We start from the raw sequence: 24516 nt of genomic DNA on the forward strand, positions 1-24516 counted from the left end.
AACAAGTGATCCTTGAGGCAAAAGTAGTCAACAGGAGTGTGTCTGGAAGTGTAACGACACTAATGAAAGTATTTTGACTGGTACGCAAACCAGAAACTGGGTGGTAAAGGAAGGTGGAGGCTTACATTGGTCTATTTTTATGTCACTGTCACTGTCCTCCCGTTGTTCATTGATTTGCTCGAGCAGGCCCAGTAACATCTCCATTGTGAGACTTGTTGTTACTGTGTTTGGCATATGGAATACATCATGGGGAGATTGCCAGGTATTGCTGTGCGGGCGAGATACTCTCGGTAGCTTGCTGGCTCCCTCGGAGGGGCGGAGGAATGTAATAAAAAAATTAGCTTTTTATGTAATGATGGTATTCCCATGTGCTTTCTATTCACTTTTGTCATTTTAGTATGTAATGGAACTCTTTTGCTCTGCAGTTTTCCGGCTCTGATGTTTTCTTCCTTTGTGATGTTTTTGCTTTAGAATGATGTTCTAACAATCCCAAGGCCTATTTGTTTAGTGATAGAACAACTGATACTTCCCTTTTATTGAGGGGGCACTCCTGGTGACACTCCTAGCTCTACGCTCAAGAATTACTCCTGGTGTTGCTCAAGGGAACATATAAGATGTAGGGGATCAAACCTGGGTCAACTTTGTACAAGTCAAGTGCCCTACCTGATTGCTGTACTATCTTTTTATTCCCTTGATATGTACTGCAAGTGCTACTTGCAGTCTCCCCCCCCCCCCCCCATTTTATGGTGGCCTTTTCTTTTTGAATCAACAGCTCTGCAAAGTGATCAGCTATCATATCATTCTTTGATATGCCTCAGAAAGGAGCTTTAACTTTCAGTGGGCTATCAAAACCTTAAGACTGGAAAATATGACAAAGCATTTAAAGAACATTTTCTTTGATTAAATCAGTAATTATGAGTAGGTTTTATAATGACTTAAGGGAAAAAATAATTTATATCAGTAAACTTTCATGATCCCAGAGGCTTTATATTTTTATTTGGTGCTGAATATGGCTTATCCCAGAAAAATCTCCAGACCCTTTTTCAAATTCTAGAAGATGAATTCCATCCAGATTTTCACAGAGGTGCCCTAATATCTATTCACTAGTGTTTCCCTTGCACAAGTATAAAGATTTCATTTTCCCCCTTTCATAATCATCTTTGGTCGTTAAACAGGCACTAGGTGTGTGTGTCTAAAATTCAAATTCAGAGAGCTTCAAGTGTATATAAATATGTACATAGACACATATATAAATATATTTATATATACACACATACATTAACACAGTTTGGTGCAAAGGCCATTGTTATTTCACAGTTGGAAATGATGATTAAGAAGGGTTTTTCTAACTAAGACTAGGTCCCACAGGAGGTCCTAAAGCAGCATTATTTTATTGTAGTCACCTAAGATATGGATGAAAAGGGAAGCTAGACCATGGCTCAGTCTGGCAAAAGGCCTTGGGTATCTGCAAATGTGTTCTAAGGATAGCAGGGGGCTGGGCCCATCAGCTGTCAGCCACATATTCTGTTTATTGTCTGAACAATAGCCAAGTGCCAGGGCAGTAATTATTGGTTGATTTTCCTTCTAAAATAAGTGTCTTAATAATTTGTCACAAAACCAAGTTAAATTACTATGATGCTGCCTGCAACAGTTAAATTAGGGAAAAAAAAAGAAAGGCACAGCAAGAAATGTTTCTGTTTATTTCTGCCTTCAGTCTATATTGGTAAATAGTATAATTAAAATCTCATTTGCAGGTTTTTCATAAAGGTTATTTCTGTGTGGGAAAAATCTTTTGTTTCCTTTCTTAATGCCCCAAGCTGTAAATTAGAGAATGGGGGGGGGGGGGGGGAGTTGGTTGGCGAATAAATGCCCTCACTGCCTATGCTGTCTTGGAATTATATCCATATTACTAAGGCTCTGATAATGTGTTTCCCTGGAAAAGCACGCATAATCAGAACTGAAATGAGCTGATACCTGGCTTTCCACTGCCCAGGGATACAAATCTGGAATTTGATATTTGAAAGTGAATCCAATTCACAGGTGTTTCTGGGGTAGTTGAATAGTGTAGCCTTGTGGTCATAGATTTCAGTAGCACCCAAATTTACTTGCCAGGAGAAGTGTGACAGTTATTTATATAAACAGTGGTGCTATTTAGGAAACAGAAACAAAAGGTCTAAATACAACAGATTTCAAAGAGGATAGACCAGAAAAAATAATGATGAAAGACCCTTCTCTGTTCTTCTTTGCTTTGTGTGTGTGTGTGTGTGTGTGTGTGTGTGTGTGTGTGTGTGTGTAAGCTATCTTGGAAATGCTGATAGGGTTCTTTTATGAAAATGTCATTAAAAGAAATAGAATAAGATTATTGCATTGCACTTTGTTTCATCTAGGGCATATTTTATTAAAGCTCTTTAAATGTTTATTTTCATCTACAAACCAAGGAATTCTATCCTCTCGTCTGTCTCTGTGCCAGGATTCAATTAGCATCAACTTGAGTTTCTGTGTCCATGGCCAGTGCATGGCCCTGGGTGATCATCTATTATTATCATTGCTTGCTTGTACATGACTTCATGGCCCTAGCATAAATCCAGTTGTCATGTTTTCCATCTTTTGTGCCTTCAAATAGCTCACTGAGTAGAACTTGAGAATGGACGATAGGAACTGCTGTTTGAGAATATATAGATCAATCGTGGTTAGCAAGATCAAATTTGGTGAGATATCTTATGCAGTATTCCCCCATGTCCAACTTAGATGCATGGGTGAAGGTTTTCTTGAGTCTATGAAAGAATTTTTATTTTATTTTAGAAAGAATGAATTATGTAAACTTTCACTTGTTTCATGTGTTTAATTGGAACAATACCAGACAATGAGTGTTTTTAATTATCTATAAGTTATTCTTGGTTCTAATAGTTATTTACTGGTTATCAAGTTATTATTGGTTCCAATAGCTGTCTAATATGAAATGAGCATAAAGTCTTGTGCTGGGATATAGGTTTTGGCTTAAAGTTTCTGTTCTACAAACAAGTGAATTTAAAAAAGATCTAAATTTAGGAATAGATAGCTAGTAGAGGTTTAAGGCACTTGCCTTTCATGGGGCATAACCTATTTCCAATTTGATTCCTGATACTAGATATGGTTCCCCAGCTTTGATGTCTCTTAGTAGTGCTGGTTGTGGCCACAAAACTGGGGGGAGAAGGTACCAAAGAGAAAAAAGCCCTTAAATTTCATGGACTTATTTGAAAAAACATAGGCTTATATTCTTTATGGCCATATAAAAATTACTCTCATTAAAAGCTAGCGAATGCCTATACTATGGTAGATATTATACAGGATGAAACACTGTCATAAGCCTTAAAACATCTAGGTACAGTATTTTTTAAAATTTTACAGTATTTTTTAAAATTTGTGTTCAACCCATTCTATACTTTTCTCATCATATGTCTACTTTATTTTTTATCTTGTTCCTTAAAATAAATTCTTTAATACCAAGGAATTTTTTTTTTTTTTTGGCTTTTTGGGTCACACCAGGCAATGCACAGAGGTTACGCCTGGCTCTGCGCTCAGGAATTACCCCTGGCGGTGCTCAGGGGACCATATGGGATGCTGGGAACTGAACCCGGGTTGGCCACATGCAAGGCAAATGCCCTACCCGCTGTGCTATTGCTCCAGCCTTCCAAGGAAATATTTTTAAATGATTAATTTTTCAAGTATACATCATTGAAATTTAAAAACCAGAATAGTGCTAATTTGGTGATACAATTAATTAAGAATATTTTTTAGGAAGTGCTATCAATTTTGTTAAAATATTCTCTGCTGGAAATAACATTTCCTCTGTAAGAAAAACTCAGGTTGCTTACTTTCCATTATATTGTATTCTTAGACACATCATTTTTGTATCATCTGAATATCATCTAATGCTTTTTTTTCTAGAAATTTAGGATAGGTGTTAAGCCACTTGCTTTGAATGGGGTTGACCCTGTTTAATTCCAGGTACCATTGAGCAGTGCCAGGAGTTACCCCCAAGCAAAGTAGCCCCGAGCGAGCATCCTGTTGCCTGGTCCTGTAGACCCATTCAGGCAACATTTTGGGATCTCTTTTATAACTCACTGAAAGTGTACACATATGCTTATATCTTTTCATGTTACAGGGAAAGGAAAAATTCCCCAAGCACCTTGATAATTTATTGTGGTATAATTTACAGGTAAAAAAATGTTATCACTTCATTTCTCATCTTTCTTTCAAGAAATGCCCTGCTTTTCTTGGCTGTAGTAATGCCTCAGTTGGATTAGAAGACAAGAATTGCATTTTTATATTGGGTTACAGCCTCTCAGCACTTTAGTGACACCAGCCTATCTTCTCTTTGTTGAACTGATTTGCTACTGCTGATAAGATAAATTATCCCATTTACTCTTGAAAAATAATAAAATGCAATTCACATTGGTAATATGTTGGAAATTTCTTTTAGAGGACATATTATAGGACCAACATCTGCAGTTTAGTAATATAAAATCCATGGAGTGAATTAGGAAAAATTAACAAATATGTCATTGATTGGCTTTATTTCCCCTGCCCTTTCATTTTTACTTCAATTATATCTGCTCTCATGTCCCTTTTTAAATAAGTCAATTACCTTTCCTGTGTGATCCAATTTGCAGGTACATGATAAGTAGCAGACTAGAATAAAGAATATAAATGATTACTTTTAATGATGATCAGCACATCTGATGTGATAAATTATGATTAATAAGTAAATTAGTAGTGAATGATGTAAATGAACCTGCTTTGAAAACTAACTCTACAAAAATATGCTAAAAGGTCGGTAGAGTTTTTTTTTTTTGTCAAATACTGTGTCTATGTCAAATAGCCTTGTAAGTATGTTACCATTTAAGGGGAATATGAAAAAAAGCTAATAAATATTGTGTCATTTGCTCCCATCTTTACTGAATGAGCCTTGAGACTGCATGACTTTTCATCTGTTTCAGCGGATCATACTATTCAGTGAAAATGGATACATGGTTTCTGTATTTTGAATGCATAAATAGGTAGTAAGAAAATCCAGAGGCTTAAAATGGAAAATGTTGCATGAATATCTAAACGGTGCTCCTGATAACATGTTTTCTTTAAGAATTCATGACTCTGGCACAAGAACTGGTAAGGATGGTCTCACAGATTGTATCTAAGAAAGATTCAGTACCACTGGCATGCCTTGCTGAAATTTATGTCACTAAACGGATGGTTACTGTGAGTGTCTTATACCAAAACAGATGGCCAGTCTTACTAACCGTGTCAATAGTTCAGGAAAGTTTTATGACCCAGACACAATCAATGTAGGGGATTGTTTGTTCTGGCCATAATATCTCATGGCTGTGTGTTAAATAAAAAGTTATGGGGGTAGGACCATATACCTTTTACTGTTACAAAACAAATGTTTATGGTACAGGTATTACTGTATCAAAGTAGCAAAAACTAGAACTTCATGTAATTATCATAAACTGGCTAATTCATATGAAATTCATCCTCCAAGCATTTTTTAAAACAGTCTGAAAGGCTAAAATGGGCTTAAATAGCTTGATCTTTAAAATCGAAAAATGATTTTTTATAGAAATAAAATACTATTTTTGGTACTTTCATTTACTAGATTTTTTTCTCCATCTTTTTCCTTGTTATTTATTAGTCTGTCAATATTCACCACACTTAGAATTGTGTTCCCAATGGGAAATGAACAATGGGAGGATTTGAAGAGGATTTGTAAAGGATTCTTTTTTGAAGGGTCGATTTTCCAGTCCCTGCCTTAAAACTGACCACTCTCCAGCTTCGCATTTCATTGCTTCTATTTATCTAAAAAACCCAAAAACCTGGCTAAAGTTGCAGTGATAAGTTTCAGCTTTAACAATATCTAGGTAATTGTACTTTACTCTGTGTGTGTGTTTATATGTGTGTGTACATACTCACACATATGCACATATACGTATATCTATTGTCAATATATGTTATTTGAGTAAATGTTAAGAATGTGTAAAAACATTAAAACATGCAGTTTTTAAGTGTTTTGTTTAGTGATTTTATGTGTAGGAAGCAGTCAGCACAGAAATTGTACATATGTGCAAGTGTATAAGAATTATCTCAACATTTCTTATAATGCGGAAAAATGGAAATAAATGCCTAACAATAGATTAAATTATATGTGGTTTTTAACATAAAATGATATCAATTGAATATAGATAAAAGTATGTAACATTTAAGATCCAGATCATAAGGTAACATTGCTATACTTTTTTGAAAATTAGGTGTCACATCAGTATAAGATATTTTAAAAGCTGTATTCATGAAGTTGATATCCATTGGAATATTAAAAAAATAGGAAAAGAAGTCTAAGTTCTCGCTACTTGCAGATGACATGATACTATATTTAGAAAGCCCTAAAGTCTCTACAAAAAAGCAACTGTAGAAACATTAGACTGGCACAGTAAAGTTGCAGGCTACAAAGCAAAGTCGACAGGAAAAATCCATGCCTCTTCTATATGCAGATAATGAGATAAAGAGAGAGAACTTTAAAAAATAATCCTAGGGGCTAGAGCAATAATACAGTAGATAGGTCACTTACATTGCCCTTGGCCAAACCAGGTTCAATTCTCAGCACATCATCTGGTCCCCTGAACTATTCAAGAGTAATTTATGATTGCGGAGCCAGGAATAACTTCTGAAGCACTGTCAGGTGTAGATCCAAAACAAAAACAAAACCTTAAAAATCCTGTTTATAGTCATCCATCAGAAAACCAAGTACCTAGGAATCAGTTTAATGAAAAATCTGAACGACCCATACCAAAAAAAAAAAAAATCCCTACAAATCACTACTAACAGAAATAACAGAGTACAGGCAGGAGGAGATGGAAACACATCTCCCATTGATGGATTGGGAGGATTAACATCTTTAAAAATGGTCATAGTCCCCAAAGCATTGTACAGATTCAATGCAATCTCTATAAGGATACTTTTACCGTTTTCCAGAGAAATAGATGAAATACTCTTAAAGTTCATATGGAATAATCCCCCCCTCCGAATAATCAAAGAAATCTTTGAAAAAAGAAGATTGGAGGCATTGCCTACAATATTACAAATCTGTTGTACAATTGAAATTGAAACAGAATCATACTGGAATAAAAACAGACCTGGGGTCGATGGAGTAATATAAAAAATCCAGAGACAGATGCTCAATTATATGGAAAATTAATGTTTGGTGAAGAATCAAAAAGCACAAAGTGGAGCATGGAAAGCCTGTTGAATAGATGATATTTAGGAAAATGGTTTCTCACACATAAAAAAAGAAGGCAGACTCCTTTCTAACACCATGCATAAAAATAAAATACAAATTGATATCAGAACCTGACTCCATAAGATATATTGAAGAAAATTTTGGCAGGACTCTCCATTATGTTGAAGCTAGAGACACCGTTACAGATTCAAAGCTATTGGCCAAGCAAGACAAATCAAAGATAAATTACACAAAATTAAGAAGCTTTTGGAATTCAAAGGAAATAACCACAATTCAATGACTGAGGGAAAATGTCTGCCCGTCACTCATTTGACAAAGGTTAATATCCATGATATATAAAAAAATTGCAGGACTTTGCAAGGAAATAAACGTATTTTTGTATGTCTTTTCTCATTTTCTTTTAATAAATATGTTCTAATAATAGTCATTTTACATAAAATACATAAAAATTTCAGATAAGAGGAAAAATGAGTGATAATGAGGTGAAATAGTTTCATAAAAGTGATTCAGTCTATTGCATTTGATTTTACTTTGAGTTAAGTCAGACAGAAGGAACACAGGAATCTTTGATTTTGCCTTGGTTCCATTTTTCTTCCACCACGTAATAGTGGTGTTTTGGAATGGCAATGTGTAGTGTTTAAATTTTGTGCTCTATAGCTGATTTATCAACCTTTTAACAAATGCATTTATATAATGCCATAATAATCATGTTCCCACTCTAATTTGTACTACAGATTATAATGACTTGGCCAACCTTTTTATCAACTCTGTGTACGAAATTAATAGCTACTGTGTGCTGAATGAGTATAATATGGACTTGAGAGAAGATTAAGTCATAACTAAATTTTTTCAAGTTATAAGTTATAAAAAAAGTAATAAAAAATGTGATGAGAATGAGAAGGAAAGGTAATTTACCCAATTGGGGGTGTAGGGGGGAGACCAAAGAAGTCTTTATTTTTTAAATATATTTTAATGATTTTTGGTATTTCTGGGAAATACCCAGCAGCGCTCAGTGGTTACACCTGGCTCTGTGCTCAGGTGTTATTCCTGGGGGTGCTGGATATTAAGCTGAGGTAAGGATTTAGTATCAGTAATGTAAGATTGGTAAGTGAATACATTGTGCATTCTGTAAATAAGCGAAGTCGGGGAGAAGGGATTTTGTACAAGTTAGCAACATGTTCAAAACCCCCAGGTTTCTGTGGACAACAGGAGATGCATTATTTGGGAAATAGATCGGCATTAGCTCTAAAAGGTCTTAAAAAACAAACAGATGGGCCAGAGAGATAGTGCAATGTGTAAAAGTCACTTTCTTTGTGCATGGCCAACCTGGGTTAGATTTCCACACCACATATGGTCCACTAAGCTCTGCCAGGAGTGACCTCTGAGCACAGAGGCAGAAATAAGCCCATACCACTGTTGGGTGTGGCCTTTAAACAAAAACACACAAAAGAAAGACATATCTTTAAATGCATTTTCAAGAGTAGGCTGTAAAGTTTGTTCTGCGTGTTTATAAATGACATATAATCTTTGACTCATTAAAAATTGAAAAACTCACTCATGGTGTAATTGTTGTTGGGACATAGAATGCATGAAAAACTATTCTGAGCAACTTCATAAATCACAGTGTTTAAATAAAGTTTTAAACATTAAAAAAAAGGTCAGACACTCTCATGAGCAAGAAGGAAAAGATGCAGTAGTCATGTATAGCAGTTGTTTCAGGAAAAACCTAAGGTCATGTGACTGTGGAGTGAAAGCTACAATAAATCATTTAGTCATAATTCTGGCTGAACTCCGGATTCTATAGAGTGTAATATCCTGTCCCCACCACTGATTATTTCATTGGTAGGAAGTGGGGCCTTCATATGTGTGAAGCACACGTACATCCTTCTATCTACATATGTTTATATATGCATACATACATATAGCTATATATTTCTGTGTGTGTATTCAATGGCTCTAATGTTATTCTACTGTCTAAATTAAAATGAGAATCATGTTTTGTTATTGGATATAACAAAAGAGGTGTGAAACATTTAGAGCCAGAATATCTAAGCTAAAATTAACAAGTCGTGCTAACAGAGAAGTCCTAGTGCGGCCAAGGCAGTGTAGCTGGGAGAATGGATTGCACCTGAGATGGGAATAATAAAATTGATTGGGGAGTGCCAGTAGCATGCATCTTTTCTCTTAGCATAATGGTTTTTATTTTATTTTTTTGTTTATGAACCCCACATACCCAGTGATGCTCAGAGGTTACTCCTGGCGGTGCTCGGGGGACCATATGGGATGCCAGGGATTGAACCCAGGTCAGCCACATGCAAGGCGAATGCCCTACCTGCTGTACTATTACTTCAGCCCCAGTGTAATGGTTTTAAGATGGTACTAGATAATCTCTAAGATGGTTGATATAGGACCGGGCACTGGTCCTATATAACATGATAGCTATCTTTTCATTAAATATATTATTTTCCTTTCTCCTCATTCCTTTTTTCTTTTCTTTTTCATTTTTTTTGCAGTGTACCTATCAATCCCTTTTCAACCTAAACATTGAAAATTACACAGTTATCTATTCATCCATTGAGAAAATGTGTTAATAGCCATTTTCAAAAAACTAATAGTGGGGGTCCTTAATAAAACTTACCGTATAAACAGACATAAATATGTTATTGAAATATTGTGGGAAAAATAATGCAAAATGGATAAAATGACGTCAAAACGTTATTAGGATATTTGTCTTTATTCATTATAAACAAATGTAATGGATACGGAAAATAATATAAATGTATTCTACATGCTAAATTTGCAACTCATTTGATATGTTTTTGAGTTTTGTGGAATTGATTTTTGTCTATTAGCCAGGCATCATATTCAGTTAAGCTGTTCTCAGGCCAGCTGGTTCCTAGGAGTAGGCCTGAGAACTTTGATAGACAACAAATCTTGGGTGAACCTTCTCACTTTACTAGCAAAAAGAATTGCTGTAATACAGCACAATGTACTTATTGATAAATGAAATGACCAGTACACATTTTATGGTAAACCAAACAGATGAAAGTTCACTAGTCAAATTTTAGCATGCAGTGTCTTGTAACTTATTAGTCTTCTGATTTCCTCGTGTGAAAGTTTCACAATTAAATGTTCAAGACTCACTGTTAAAAGTCTGTGAACTTCTTTCTTTCGCTCTCTCCTCCTTTACTTGTTCCAAATTTCTATAGTAATATAAAATTTTCTGTAAAATTATAAAATAGGAATAATGAACTCATCATGCTTAAGTATGAAAAACATAGGATAACATATATAAAATATATGTGAAGCAGTCCAGTGCTCAAGTTTAGTAATCTGCTTATCCCATTTTGATGTATAATCCTTTTTAAATAAAGCATTTAAGTTGAAAGTTTAAGTATTTTTTCAGTGAGATATTTATTTAATTTTTATTAATGAAACACCATGAAGGTACAGTTGTAGACTTACAAACTTTTGTGCTTGGGTTTCCGTTGTACAATGATCCAGTACCCATCCCTCCACCAGTGGCCATTCTACACCACCATTAATCCCAATATCCCTTCCACCCCTCTCATCCCCCCATCCCACCCTGCCTCTGTGACAGGGCACTCCCTTTTGTTCTCTCTCTCCTTTTGGGTCTGTGGTTTGCAAAAGAGTCATTGAGTGGCGTTCATGTTCTGTCTGGAGTCTATTTTCAGCATGCTTCTCCCATCCTGGGAGGATCCTCCCACCACCCCCTATTTGGTGCTCCCTTCTACATCTGGGCTGCCTTTACCCCTTGAGTGTGAAGCTGGCCTTCAAGCCATGGAGTAAACCTCCTGGTATTTTATCTTGGCTATTCTTGGGTGTTAGTCTCCTATTTTGTTACTTTATGTTCCCCAGATGAATGCAATGAAAGATTAAGTATTCTCATCAAAAATTGAAAATATCAGGCCTGAAGTGATAGTATAGGAATTGAGTGCTTGTCTTTCATGATGCTATGTAGACCATCACCCATATTCAAATCTCTGGCACTTTGTATGGCCAGGGAACACCATCAGGGTCACTTCTGAGCACAGAGCAGCCCTTGTGCACCATAGGATATGGTCCTTTCCCAAACAGCATATTATTATATTTATATCAATATAGTGAATGTTAATCCCATTGTGACAAAGTTACCTGATTATAAAAACTTAATTTAAAAAAAATGAAAGAAATGAAAATGCCATCAGTGAACCCAAAAAAAAGCTGTTATACTTTAAAGGTCTGTCCTAGCCATGGATGTGACAGATAATCCTGTTTAGATACCCTGGCATGGGAGAAATGTTTCCATAGGTCTCAGTGTCTGTGCTTGGATTCTGGCCCTCCTCTCAAACTCTTTTCTTGAGTGTGTCAATTCGTAAGACTGCTGTTTCAGGCAACTTTGCTCATTATTATTCCTCCCTGGTAAACATTTAAGCAAATGATTTTAGAAAATTCATTACCTCAGATCTGGCCCCTTTCTCCGTTTGGGACAGTGTTGTGATATTTGGTTGTGCTGTGACTGGGAGGGAATGAAAAGGCTCTGTAATAGTTAGGCTCCAACTCCACCTTCAGACCTAGCCTTTACCCAGAGATCAGCCCTAACTTGCCTCCTGTCCACCACATCTCTAACGCAACTGCAGGGTTCCCTATTGCTAAACCTTTCAACACCTTCCCTGATGATTCTAGAGAAAGATCAGAAAAGGGCAGAGTGGATGGTCTCATAAATTTTATGGACCTCTTTGAGAAAGGAAGCCCATTCTAAAGACAGGGCTACACAGTTTTTTTTTTTAATTGAGCACTCTTCCTTGGCTTTAGTATCGTTTAATAACATTATTAACCTTCCCTTTTTTTAAGATTTTAAGTACATTAATATGACAAATACCCCCTTTAAAACAAAGCCGCTATTTAAGGAAATGCTAATCAGCTGAAAGAAACAAAGCCAATTAGTTACATGCTGTTAATTTTGTTCCCCATTGGACATATTTCCTTGATGTCTGCAAAAAGCAGCTTATTCATTAGAATTAAATTAGACAAATGGTGCAGTCATTTCTTATTTTCAGATTTGTAGCTCTGGCATTATGTGTGTGTATATATATATATATATATATATATATATATATATGTGGGGGGGGGGCACTGTAGCACTGTCCTCCCATTCATCAATTTTCTTGAGCAGGCACCAGTAATGTCTTCATTCTGAGATTTGTTGTTACTGTTTTTGGCATATCGAATACATCACGGGTAGCTTGCCAGGCTTTGCTATGCAGGCAGAATACTCTCTGTAGCTTGTCGGGCTCTCTGAGAGGGGTGGAGGAATCAAACCCAGATTGTGTCTGGCATATCGAATACGTCACGGGGAGCTTGCCAGGCTCTGCCGTGCGGGCGAGATACTCTCGGTAGCTTGCCGGGCTCTCCGAGAGGGGCGGAGGAATCGAACTCGGGTCGGCCATGTGGGCTGCGTGCAAGACAAACTCCCTACCGCTGTGCTATCGCTCCAGCCCATATATATATATATATATATATATATATATATATATATATATATACACACACACATATATATGTATATATATAATGCCTTTATAAATGTTTCTCAGTTGGCCAATGAATTTACTACAAATCTGAGTTGATTCCTTTAAGAATTTCTTATACAGGGGCTGGAAAGATAGCACAGTGGGTAGGGCCTTTGCCTTGCACGCGGCCGACCTGGGTTCGATTCCCAGCATCCCATATGGTCCCCTGAGCACTGCCAGGAGTAACTCCTAAGTGCAGAACCAGGAGTAACCCTGTGCTTCGCCAGGTGTGATCCAAAGAGCAAAAAAAAAATAATAATTTTTTTATGCATTATTTTCTTTCATGGACATTACTAGAACCATTCCAGTGATTCTTCCCTGTTACTGTCTAGCTCTATTTAAAGTAGTGCACTAAAAGTCCAATTTTGTCTTCAATAAAGCAGTTAGCTAAGGATGATCAAAGGAATTTTATTGGTGCTGGTTGGTGCTGTCCCCTAAATATAATATCTGAAGTTACTCATTGAGCATATCATGTCTTCAGTGAGAATAACCACTTGAAATCTTATATGGCATCATGATATTTCAATCATTGCAAGCAAAGATACAATGCATTAGCGATACTTTAAGAAATATTCGAAACTCTTCCAAGTTAAAACCAGTATAGTGTGGGACTCATGTTGAGCTGTGTAGGGAAGAACCTACAGGAGTCCTGGGGCTACTGATGCTCCTCAGCTCTCTGAATAATTCTCGAGAATGCAGTCTTTGAAAACACCAAATGAGCACAACAGAAAACATTCTAGAATATCAAACATGTCAAAGTTCTGGCTCTATGCAGATTTATCTTCCATTTTCCATTTAGAAAGTCAACTTTCTTGGTCAATGGCAATTTGACCTCTGCAGTACCCAACGCTAGTATAGTAAAAAGTCATATATCTCACTTTTCAAGCCGGTTTTAGCAAAAATATAGTTTTCATAGAACTGTGCTAGTATCTTTAGGTGTAGGCTCTGGGAGTTAGCTATAATAGAGGAATGTCACCTATCAAAATATGACTACAAGTCTTCATTTTTACTGCATCTTTACATCTTTTTATTTATTTTTTCCCTTAGATGATGTTCTATTTTGGAGTGACAGCCAGCAGTGCTCAGTCTTTACTCTTGGCTCTATGCTCAGAAATCATGTCTGGTGATGCTCAAGTCACTATACATGGTGACTGGGATCAGACCTGGGTTGGCAGTATGCAAGGCAAATGCCTTAAGTCCTGTGCTACCTCCCAATCCACCATCTTTACATTCTTATCATTTAATGTTTTAGATTAAGTATAATAATATTTTGATTCATGAAATAAAATAATTCATACAATTGTCACTGTCACTGTCCTCCCGTTGTTCATCGATTTGCTCGAGTGGGCCCAGTAACATCTCCATTTTTAGCCTTGTTGTTACTGTGTTTGGCATATTGAATACGTCACAGGTAGTTTTGCCACACAGGCGAGACATGTGAAATAAATTCATGAAATATAATTCATGGTTGTATTTCATGGAAATAAAAATAAGGGTTTTTGTTATTTAAACTTGAGCATGGCCAGTTGTGTGATTTTCAGAAATCTGTATTTTATGCTTTCACGTGAATTGTCCCTTCTTTCCTTCCATTTCTTTTATTCAGAGAATGATTATTTGGGCAGCATTCATAGTAAGAGCAGTTAGAAATATTTAGGTTTTTTTGTTTGTTTTGGTTTGTTTTGTTTTTTTGGCTTTGGGTCATACCCTGGAGAGCCTCAGAGGTTACTCCTGGCTCTGCACTCAGGAATTTCTCCTGGCAGTGCTGGGGGGCGGAGGGGCCATATGGGATGCTGGGAATTGAACCCAGGTCAACTGTGTCAAGTGCCCTATGCACTGTGCTATTGCTCCAGCCCCTTGTTTTGTTGTTTGCTTTTTTTTTTTAATAAACTAAGAAATAGAGGAGGTGAAGTAGGTGACATATTGTCATGTTACTCAAAGAATAAATATTTTTACTTGCCCAGGTTGTTTGTTGGAGTTGTTAAATTTAATCCTTTTTTTTTTTTAATATTGTTTCCTTTGGCTGGCTTCCTGGTATTGAGAGCATCATTTTTAGCTTGACCAACCACAAATTTTATTTTGGAAACAAATATGATTATTGGAAGGAGTTTACTATGCTATCTTGAATCTTTGTGTCATAGAATCACAGATCACAGATCATCCTGTTATTCATCGATTGCCTCGAGCAGGCCCCAGTAACGTCTCCTTCATCCTAGCCCTGAGATTATATTCAAGGCTTTTTAGGAGAATGAGACCCATCATTGTTACTGGTATTTGGCATATTTGGTACGCCACGGGGAGTTTGCCAGACTCTGCCGTGTGGGCAGGCTACATTCGGTATCATAGAATAATTACTTTTATTCATTTGTGGTTTGAATTTAATGGACAAATAATAAAAAAAATCATATCTAAACATGATTTCTGTGTCACTAAAAACATTTTTTTCACGTTTGAAAATGGTAAAATGCTGTGTACAAGCACATAAGTAAATAAAATTATGCATGTGATTTTTTCATTTTCTTCTTCCCAAACAATAAAGTTAAGGACCTTATTAAAGTCCTGTTTTGATGAATACTAAGATGCCAAAGTGACCATAGGATTAGAAAGAGACCCAGATAAAAAACAGATCCTAACTACTTAGTTTGATAATTTTTAATTATTTCCTTATAATTTAGTTGATTAATTTTATTACTTAACTAACATCTTTGAAAAAAGTCCTTGGGGCTGGAGAGAGAGCACAATGGGTAGGGAGTTTGCCTTGCAAGCAGCCTACCCATTCGGCCTACCCATGTGGCCTTCCCAGGTTCGATTCCCAGCATCCCATATGGTCCCCTGAGCACTGCCAGGAGTAACTCCTGAGTACAGAGCCAGGAGTAACCCCTGTGCATCGCTGGGTGTGACCCCCCCCAAAAAAAAAGCGAAAAAAAAAGTCGTTAATGTAAAATCTAGTGTTCATAATTTGGAAGATTCTTATGATTATTGGCATTAATGTGGAATTTTTAAAGCATTATTATAAAATGAAGACAAACATAAAACATACTCGAATATTGAATAGTGAACACACCATTTCCTGATATACAGAAATTGGCCTTCTCTGATTTTCATGGAGAAAGAAGATATGTTTAATAAATGTCTTTTTAGCCTTCCCACAGGAGTGTTTCAAATTCTTATATAGACCTGGCCTATTTGATAGATTTCAGAATTATCTAGTCCTCTTTATTTTTTAGGTAAAACTGTATTAAATTATATTTAGTAATTGAAATATATATCATGCAATATTTGTAATCTAGACTCTAAGATTTTTAAATCTTTATTAATGATAATTTTATATAATGTACCCCTCCCCCCTTTTTTTGGCCACATCTGGTGGTGCTCAGGACTACTCCTGGACCTACACTCAGAGTTCATTCCTGGTGAGCTCAGGTGACCATATTGGGTACCAGGAATTGAACCCAGGTTTGCCACATGGAAGGCAAATATCTCTCCACTGTAATATTGCTCTGTCTCTATATAATGTACCTTTTTCCTTTTCACACATTGTTCCAAAAAATTTCCAAGTGGAAAAGAAGTGGGAACTTGGGTTATTAAAATTGATTTCTTTCATGGTTTGCAACATATTGTAGACTTTGAAAAAGAAGGTATTTAAAAATCACAGAATTATGCCATTTAAAATAGCAATGCAAGAATTTTATTTTTTCATAAAACTACATAAGATTTGTATATACATTATTGTCACATTTGGTGTTGTCAAGTTTGTGGCTATAACTATTTCGTATTGAAAATTATCATGATATTTTAATTTAAGTACTATAGATATAATTCCCATAGCAGAGGGACAAACACGTTTTTAAAGCTAATTTACTTTATTTTAAAATTTGTTTTCATTTTTTCTACTTAATAACCATAAGGTATATAGTTATAAAGCTGTATATCTTATGATTGGGTTTAAGTCATACAATGTCCCAACACCTGTCATTCCACCAGTGTACATTTCCCATCACCAATATCACCAGCATCCCTCCTGCCATCCTCCACCTCTTAACCTGCCTCTCTGGAAGGCACTTTTCTTCTTTCTCTCTCTCTCTACTTTGGGCATTATGGTTTGCAATACAGATACTGAGAGACCATCATGTTTGGTCCTTTACCCACTTTCAGCATGCACCTGTCATCTAGATCGATCACTTGCAACCATCATTCTTAAAATGGTCCCTTCTCTATCCCAACTGCCCTCTTTCCAGTATTTGAGGTAGGCTTCCAATCATGGACCAATCCTCCTGGCCCCTGTTTCTGCTGTCCTGGGTAGTATTCTCAACGTATGCTTTTTTGTTTATTTGTTTCATCCCACAAGCAATCATTCTATGTCTGTCCCTGTCCTTCTGACTCATTTCACAAAATATGATTCTCTCCATGCCTATTCATTTATAAGCAAATTTCATGACTTCAGGTCTTCCTAACAGCTGCATAGTATTTCATTATGTATATGTACCATACTTTCTTAATTCACTCATCTGTTCTCGAGGACTCGGTTGTTTCCAGATTCTGGCTATTGTGAGCAGTGTTGCAGTGAACATAGAAGTGAAAATGGCATTCCTGCTGTATGGTTTTGCCATGCCAGTATATGTTTATCTTTGCTTGCACTTGCTTGGTCAGTGATGTTTGATCTTTAAAGATGTCTTTAAAGATCATTACTTCACATTACTTGTTCTTTTACCAAACATTAAGTGATCATATATTTGAGTGTCTATGTCAGATACTTTATTCTTTGGGGCACAACTGTGAATGGTTTTGTCTTATTAAATATCTCTTTCTTCTCTTTAAATTATTTGTATATAGGAAAGCCATGGACTTTGGGTATTGAATTTGTAACCTGCCACTTTACTATACAAACCTATCATTTCTAGGAACTTTTTTGAAGTCTTTGGGACTTTTTGTTTAGTATCATGTCATATACAAATAGTGACAGCTTGACTTCTTCCTTTTCTATTAGGGTACCCTTGAATTTTTTTTTCTTACCTTACTGCTATGACTAGTACTTCCAGTATTCTATTGAATGGAAGTGGCAACAGTAGACAATCATGTGTTGTCACCAATCTTAGAGGGAAGGTTTTCAATGTTTGACCATTGAGAATAATTCTTACTCTTGGCTTCTGGTAGATGCCTTTCACTATATTGAGAAAATTTCTCTCAACTCCATTTTGTTGAGAGTTTTTATTTTAAAAAAAGGAGTGTCACATTTGGATCGTGTGAAATGCTTTCTCTGCATCTACTGATATGATCACATGGATTTTTATCTTTTCTTTTACTGGTATGGTGTGTTATGCTTTCTAACTTATGAGTGTTAAGCTATCCTTGCAACCCTGGAATGAATCCTATTTATTTTATTTTTTCTTTTTGGGGCACAACTGGCCATGCACAGGGGTTATTCCTGGCTCTGCACTCAGGAATTACTCCTGGTGGTGCTCAGGGGACCATATGGGATGCTGGGAATTGAACCCGGGTCGGTCACGTGCAAGGCAAACGCCTTACCTACTGTGCTATTGCTCCAGCCCTGAATCCTATTTAGTTGTGGTGGATGATCTTTTTATAATGATTGGACTCTATTTTCTAGTATTTTTTGTTGAGGATCATTGCACATCATCAGGGATATCAACATGCACTTATTTTGTGGTGTCTCTGTGTGTTTTGTGTTATCAGGGTGATATTTGCATCACAGAAACTGTATGGAAGTATTTCTATTCTTTTAATTTCCTTGAAAAGCTTGAAAAGTATTGGGAGTAGGTCCTCTATAAAAATTTGAAAGAATTCACTAGTGAATCCACCTGGGGCATGGCTTTTGTTTTGGGGGAAACGTTTGATTACTATTTCAGTTTCCTTGATAGGGATAGGTCTGTTCAGGTAATCCAAATCTTCTTGGTTAAGCATTGAGAGGTTATAGGAGTCCAGGAATTTATCCATATCTTCTAGGTTCTCTTGGTTGATGGCATAAAGATACCAAAGTAATCTCTGATGATCCTTTAAATTTCTTTGGTTTCTGTTGTAATGCCCCCCTTTTGTTTCTTTGGTTAATCAGGGTTCTCTCTCTCTCTCTCTCTCTCTCTCTCTCTCTCTCTGAGTATTGCTAGTCATTTATTGATCTTGTTTATTTTCTCTGAGAACCAGCTTTAGGATTATTTTATCTTTTGTGTTGTTTCTTGGGCATCCAGATCATTAACTTCTGTTTTAAATTTTATCATTTTCTTTTTCCTGTCTAATTTGGGTTCCTATAATTGGTCATTCTCCAAGATCTTAAACTTTTAGGTTAAATTATTTATTTGCAGCCTTTTGTTCTTACCGATGAATGCTTGCAAAGCTATAAACTTTCTTCCTAACACTGCTTTTGCTGTTTCCCACAAGTTCTGGTAGCTCATGTCTTCATTCTCATTTGTTTCCAGGAATCTTTTAATGCTTAGACAAAATTTTACTCTGAAAAGATACATATACATAAGCGTAAAGCTGAGGTGGGCATCTGGCTTCATGATGCTGGAAAATCAAGCTGAAAGCTAGAAAATAGCATCAGGTCAACAAGAGGATATTGTAGAAGATAGTTAAATGATGCAGAAAAAGTATACATAATAATGAGATATGGGATATCACAGTGAACTTTGTTATTCTCTTATTTCTTAGGATCTAAAGGTGGTTTTCAAGAGAACTGTCAGATATAATCACTTAAAATCATTTTTTCCTATTAAAAGTATACAACTGAGAAAAGTAACAGAAGAGGATAAGGTCAGAGAGATAATACTGTGTGTTAGACACATGCACATGCCTGCCCCCAGAGCCATATATGCCACCTAGTATTTCAGAAGTCATTACTGAGTATAGGATCAAAAGTAAATCCAAAGCATTGTAGGATGTGGCGTACCACCCCTCTCAAAAAAAAATGAAAACATTTTAATAGGATTGAGAAAAGTATTTTCCCAATGTTCCCATTGTTCATTGGTTTGCTCGAGCGGGCCCAGTAACGTCTCCATTGTGAGACTTGTTGTTACTGTGTTTGGCATATCGAATATGTCACGGAGAGCTTGACAGGCTTTTACTCTCTGTAGCTTGCTGGGCTCTCCGAGAGGGGTGGAGGAATTGAACCTGGGTCGGCCAAGTGCAAGGCAAAAGCCCTACTGCTATGCTATCACTCCAGCCTCATTTGCATTTCAAAATATGCCAAACATAATCATTGTTAAAACTCAAAAAAATAAGAAAATGCGTTTTCCCAGCCACCACCACACACATTTTAGCATTATTTTTTCTCATGTCTTTTTATTTATTTATTCATTTATTTATTTATTTATTTTGCTTTTGGGGTCACACCCAGCAATGCACAGGGGTTACTCCTAGCTCTGCGCTCAGGAAATACACCCGGAGATGCTCAGGGGACTATATGGGATGTTGGGAATCGAACCCGGGTCAGCAGCATGCAAGGGAAATGCCCTACCCACTGTGCTATTGCTCCAGCCCCACTCTCATGTCTTTCTCTTGATACGATTTTTTATTTTCTGATATTCTCCACATATAATATTATAATATTTTTGTGGCATTTTATTGATGATAAGCATTTATCATCTCATATTGCTAAAACTTTACACATATACAAATGTATAACAAGTACTATTTATATGCTTTTCCTCTTATAGTTTTATTTTTCTTACTGTCAATTCAGCATTATTTATAATTTAGTATATTTATAATTTTTCTAAATATATGGTATGTGATATACATTTGTGCATAATTACACTTATAAGTTCTTCTGATCTCCAAATACAAAGTTAATCAATGGGTAGGTTTTTAAGTGTAATGATGAATGTTAGAAACATTTAAGGGACATGGGGATGATTTGAACAATGCCTACTTCACATTCTAGGAATCTTTAAATTTGTTCATTTATTTAAATAAACTACTTTCTGTTTTTTTTAATTCATCTTTTATCCCCCAAAAGTGGAACTAGTTGCACAGAAGGCACAGCATAATATCTATTTTAGAGAGTCACCTCACCATTCACTCTCTTTCTGCTTCTTGCCAAACCTTGTAATTCAAGATATATTTCTTTTCTCTTTCCAATTTTGTAGAATTTCTCTTAAATGTCACTAATTTGAATAGCTTAGCAGTGGCAATGTTACTTCCTGGCAGTGTCCTGATAGCAGTATCAAAGCAAAGGGCTGAAGTTTTACTCACTTTGATTGATGAGCTCATTTTGTTACAGAGGACAAATTGGATTTTTTTAATACTGGTAATAAAAATTAATGTACGGTGTTGCTTTTCAGATGTTATTGGAGCTCTGCTTTGATAAAGATTTTGCCAGTAAAAGCACTAGAAGATAACTTTTTTTTAAAGTTTTAAGATTTGTATTTAACAAAACTCTTCTTTATATTACTTTTTTTAAAAAAATATTTATTAGTGAGACACCATGAGGTACAGTTGTAGACTTACAAATTTTTGTGCTTGGCTTTCAATTATACAATGATCAAGAAAACTTGACCCAAAGTTACCTCTCTTTCTTTAAACTTCTCTTAAAAGTAAGAGGCACTTTCCTAATTTTGTAATCCTCACATATTTATGTTAATATGTGCATATTGGGTGAATATAGACTTCAGGGGTGAAACAGAGAAGTGAGAACAGCAATGAATGTTGGTTAGAGTCTGCACTTTATGTTTTCAACTAATTGTGTGGGTTGTTTCTTTTTCTTTCAGCACCTCCGAGGTTTACACGGACTCCAGTTGACCAGACTGGGGTCTCTGGTGGAGTTGCCTCTTTTATTTGCCAAGCTACAGGAGACCCAAGACCAAAAATTGTCTGGAACAAAAAAGGGAAGAAAGTCAGCAATCAGAGATTTGAGGTATTAGGTCCATTGTTCTGTTTCTCTGGGGGAAGAGTGTATCCACTGTATCTTTGGTTTGTATGTCACTTCCTTGGTGTTCTCTAAGGTCTGATGTCTAGATTACTGAGTTATTGACTATTTTTATGTTGCATGTTATGGAATGATTAATTCAAAATGACTTTTTAATAAAAAGGAAGTCAGGAACTCAGGTGGCTGACTTTTGTCTCTATACCAGGGATAAAGCAGTGTTCCCAGCATCTATCTCTTAGTCTCATCCTCAGACTGTTTTACCTTGGTGGTATGAAATGGAGCCTCACAAGCAAATATAACCAGTACTAGAGAATGAAAGAAAGCTTCCTATCTAATGGTATATATTGAATTATAGACCCTGCCTGAACCAATCTGCATAGGCAACTTTATGCTATAGACTAAGTTAATCAGTCTACCTTTGATTCTGGGTATTAAAAGACTTCCTTAAAACCCCTTGGCTTGGAATGAGAGAACTTTGTTTCCCAAAAGAAAATTCCTAGTCCTGGAAGAAGGGGAATGGATTCTGGGTATCAGAAGTTGTCTACTATAGCTCACACCTGTGATTTACATGGAGCAGCAACTTGGATGAGAAAAATAACTCAAATCAGGTTAATATCACAGTTAAACCTATTGAAGAAATCAAGTTTCTTTATTCAGAAAAGGTAATGCATTGGAAATGCAATTGCCAGCACATTGAAGCTTATGAAACCTAATCATATGTTACTTCGGGTGTTTGGGGAACCTTATGGCTTAGAATGTACTCATTCTGGAGGAAAATAACACAATCAGCCTCACAGAGACAGATGAGAAGAACACGCTGTCATGTAAGACAGAGAGTGTAGTCTGATTGTTAAGAAGAGGAAACCCTCCAGACGGCCCCGCGTTACTTAGTTCACTTTACCTACTTCATAAACTAATGCACAATTTGAAAAATGAAAGGCAAGTTCTAGTTTAAAGAACTTAGCAACTGCAACATTAAGAACTATTTGATTTCACTTATTTTTAATCATTTCTCACAGTGGCAAATGATCTAAAATTGCAAAGCATATCTCCTAACATTTACTGTATATAAATTATTATATTAGTACAGTAATTAAGTATACTGCAAGACATTAAAGCTGTGATATAGCTTAAAAATTTAAAACCTTGAATATAGGGTGATTTTTCTTTTAGGATCAATCCATACTATGACATTAGAAAGAAAAAGTTTAAATAACATTAGAAGTATTTCATACATCATGAAGAAAATTATTTGTGTACACAAATTTGATATTCTTTTTTTATTTTAATGTCAGTTAACATTTTTCTAGAGTTTAACATCATGCTTGCTACTTAAAATGTCTTAATTTTAGACCAATCTAGTATCAAAAATTGAATTATAATGCATGAAACCATCAAAAACAATATTGTAAATCATAGTACCCCAATAAAGATATAAAAGAATAAGCAAACAAATTATAATAATGATTATTTCGAAGAATGAACTCTATTCAGTGCTTACTTTCTAGTGAGAACTATAGAGATATATCCAGGGAAAATTTATTCTTTTTATACAGATCATTAATTTTACCTACATCAAATTATATCAAGTTTTGGGATTAAAATATTTAATGTGTAGTAGTTACATATATAATTTTTGGTTTCTCTAGTTATATTAAACTTAAATTTAACTTAGAGACACTAATTTCACTTGCAGATTTTTATTTAATTTCCCCTTCTATGTAGAAGTAGATTATCTGACAGACTATTAGCCTGCATCCAGTATAAGATGCTAAATAGTGTCTTAAAATTAGAAGTTACAGCACTAGTTTGTAATGTGTGATACTGTGTGTGTTTTAACTGATAGTAGGTTTTGTTCTAAGAAGTATTTTTTTTTGCAAACACATACTAAGGCTTCTAGTAATGAAATTGAAGTAGCATTAAAATGTTTTAGCAGTTTTCTGCATAAAACTATAGGATATTGTTGAGTACATATTTTTAATGATGTCCCTTTTAACAGAGACTTGAACAACCATGAAAGTTTTTTCTCCCAAAACGCATATATATTCATGGAAAAAGTCTTCTTATTGGTCTTATGCAAATAAACTGTGGTGCATCGAGAAACTCATTATCTTTGTGATTATAAGACAGAAACAAGGAGCCAAGGAAATACTGCAAAGTATAGGATGCTTGCTGTTCAAACAGTCAATCGAGGTTTGATCCCCATAACATCACATTGTTAACTCAGCAGAGCCAGGAGCACTGCTAGGTGTGGTTCAAAAGCTAAAAAAATAGATTAGGTGATGCAAAAAAGGTCTGAGAGATATATGCTTTAAAATATTCTCTCTCTTGCATACATATATTCTATTCAAAATCTGCTACTTAATATCTATAAATGTGTTTATAAAGCATTTTCAACTTACATCTTTGGCATATGTAAGTATTTTTCTCGGAGTTCTAAATACTCCAGAGAAGCACAGCATCTGACCAAGCTTTGAGAAAACTCACTAACCTTACAAATAAAGCAGAGGGCTCCACAGTTTTTTTAAAAATTTTTATTTTTTTATTTTTTTATTAGTGAAACACCATGAGGTACAGTTGTACACTTACAACTATCGTGCTTGGGTTTCAGTCATACAATGATTCGAGTACTCATTCGGCCACCAGTGCCCATTCTCCACCAATGATCCCAGTAGCCCTCCCACCCCAACACCCCATCCTCCCCACCCCACTCTGCCTCTGTTGCAGGGCATTCTCTTTTGTTCACTGTTTCCTTTAGTGTGTTGTAATTTGCAATAGAGGTTTTGAGTGGCCATCCT

General features: G+C 35.8%; 1 protein-coding gene across 5 annotated transcripts in view; it reads left to right on the forward strand.

Moving 5' to 3' along the window:
- Positions 1-24516, forward strand: part of PTPRD (protein tyrosine phosphatase receptor type D) — a 1654013-nt gene that overhangs the window by 1284561 nt on the left and 344936 nt on the right. For all 5 annotated transcript variants that reach the window (XM_056130610.1, XM_056130612.1, XM_056130611.1 and 2 more), the window contains one exon: positions 21561-21706. In XM_056130610.1, the coding sequence (XP_055986585.1) occupies positions 21561-21706 (146 nt within the window). The remainder of the gene's footprint in view (positions 1-21560; positions 21707-24516) is intronic.

This window comes from Sorex fumeus, unplaced genomic scaffold, assembly GCF_029834395.1.
Source record: "Sorex fumeus unplaced genomic scaffold, SorFum_2.1 ptg000079l, whole genome shotgun sequence".
NCBI lineage: Eukaryota > Metazoa > Chordata > Mammalia > Eulipotyphla > Soricidae > Sorex > Sorex fumeus.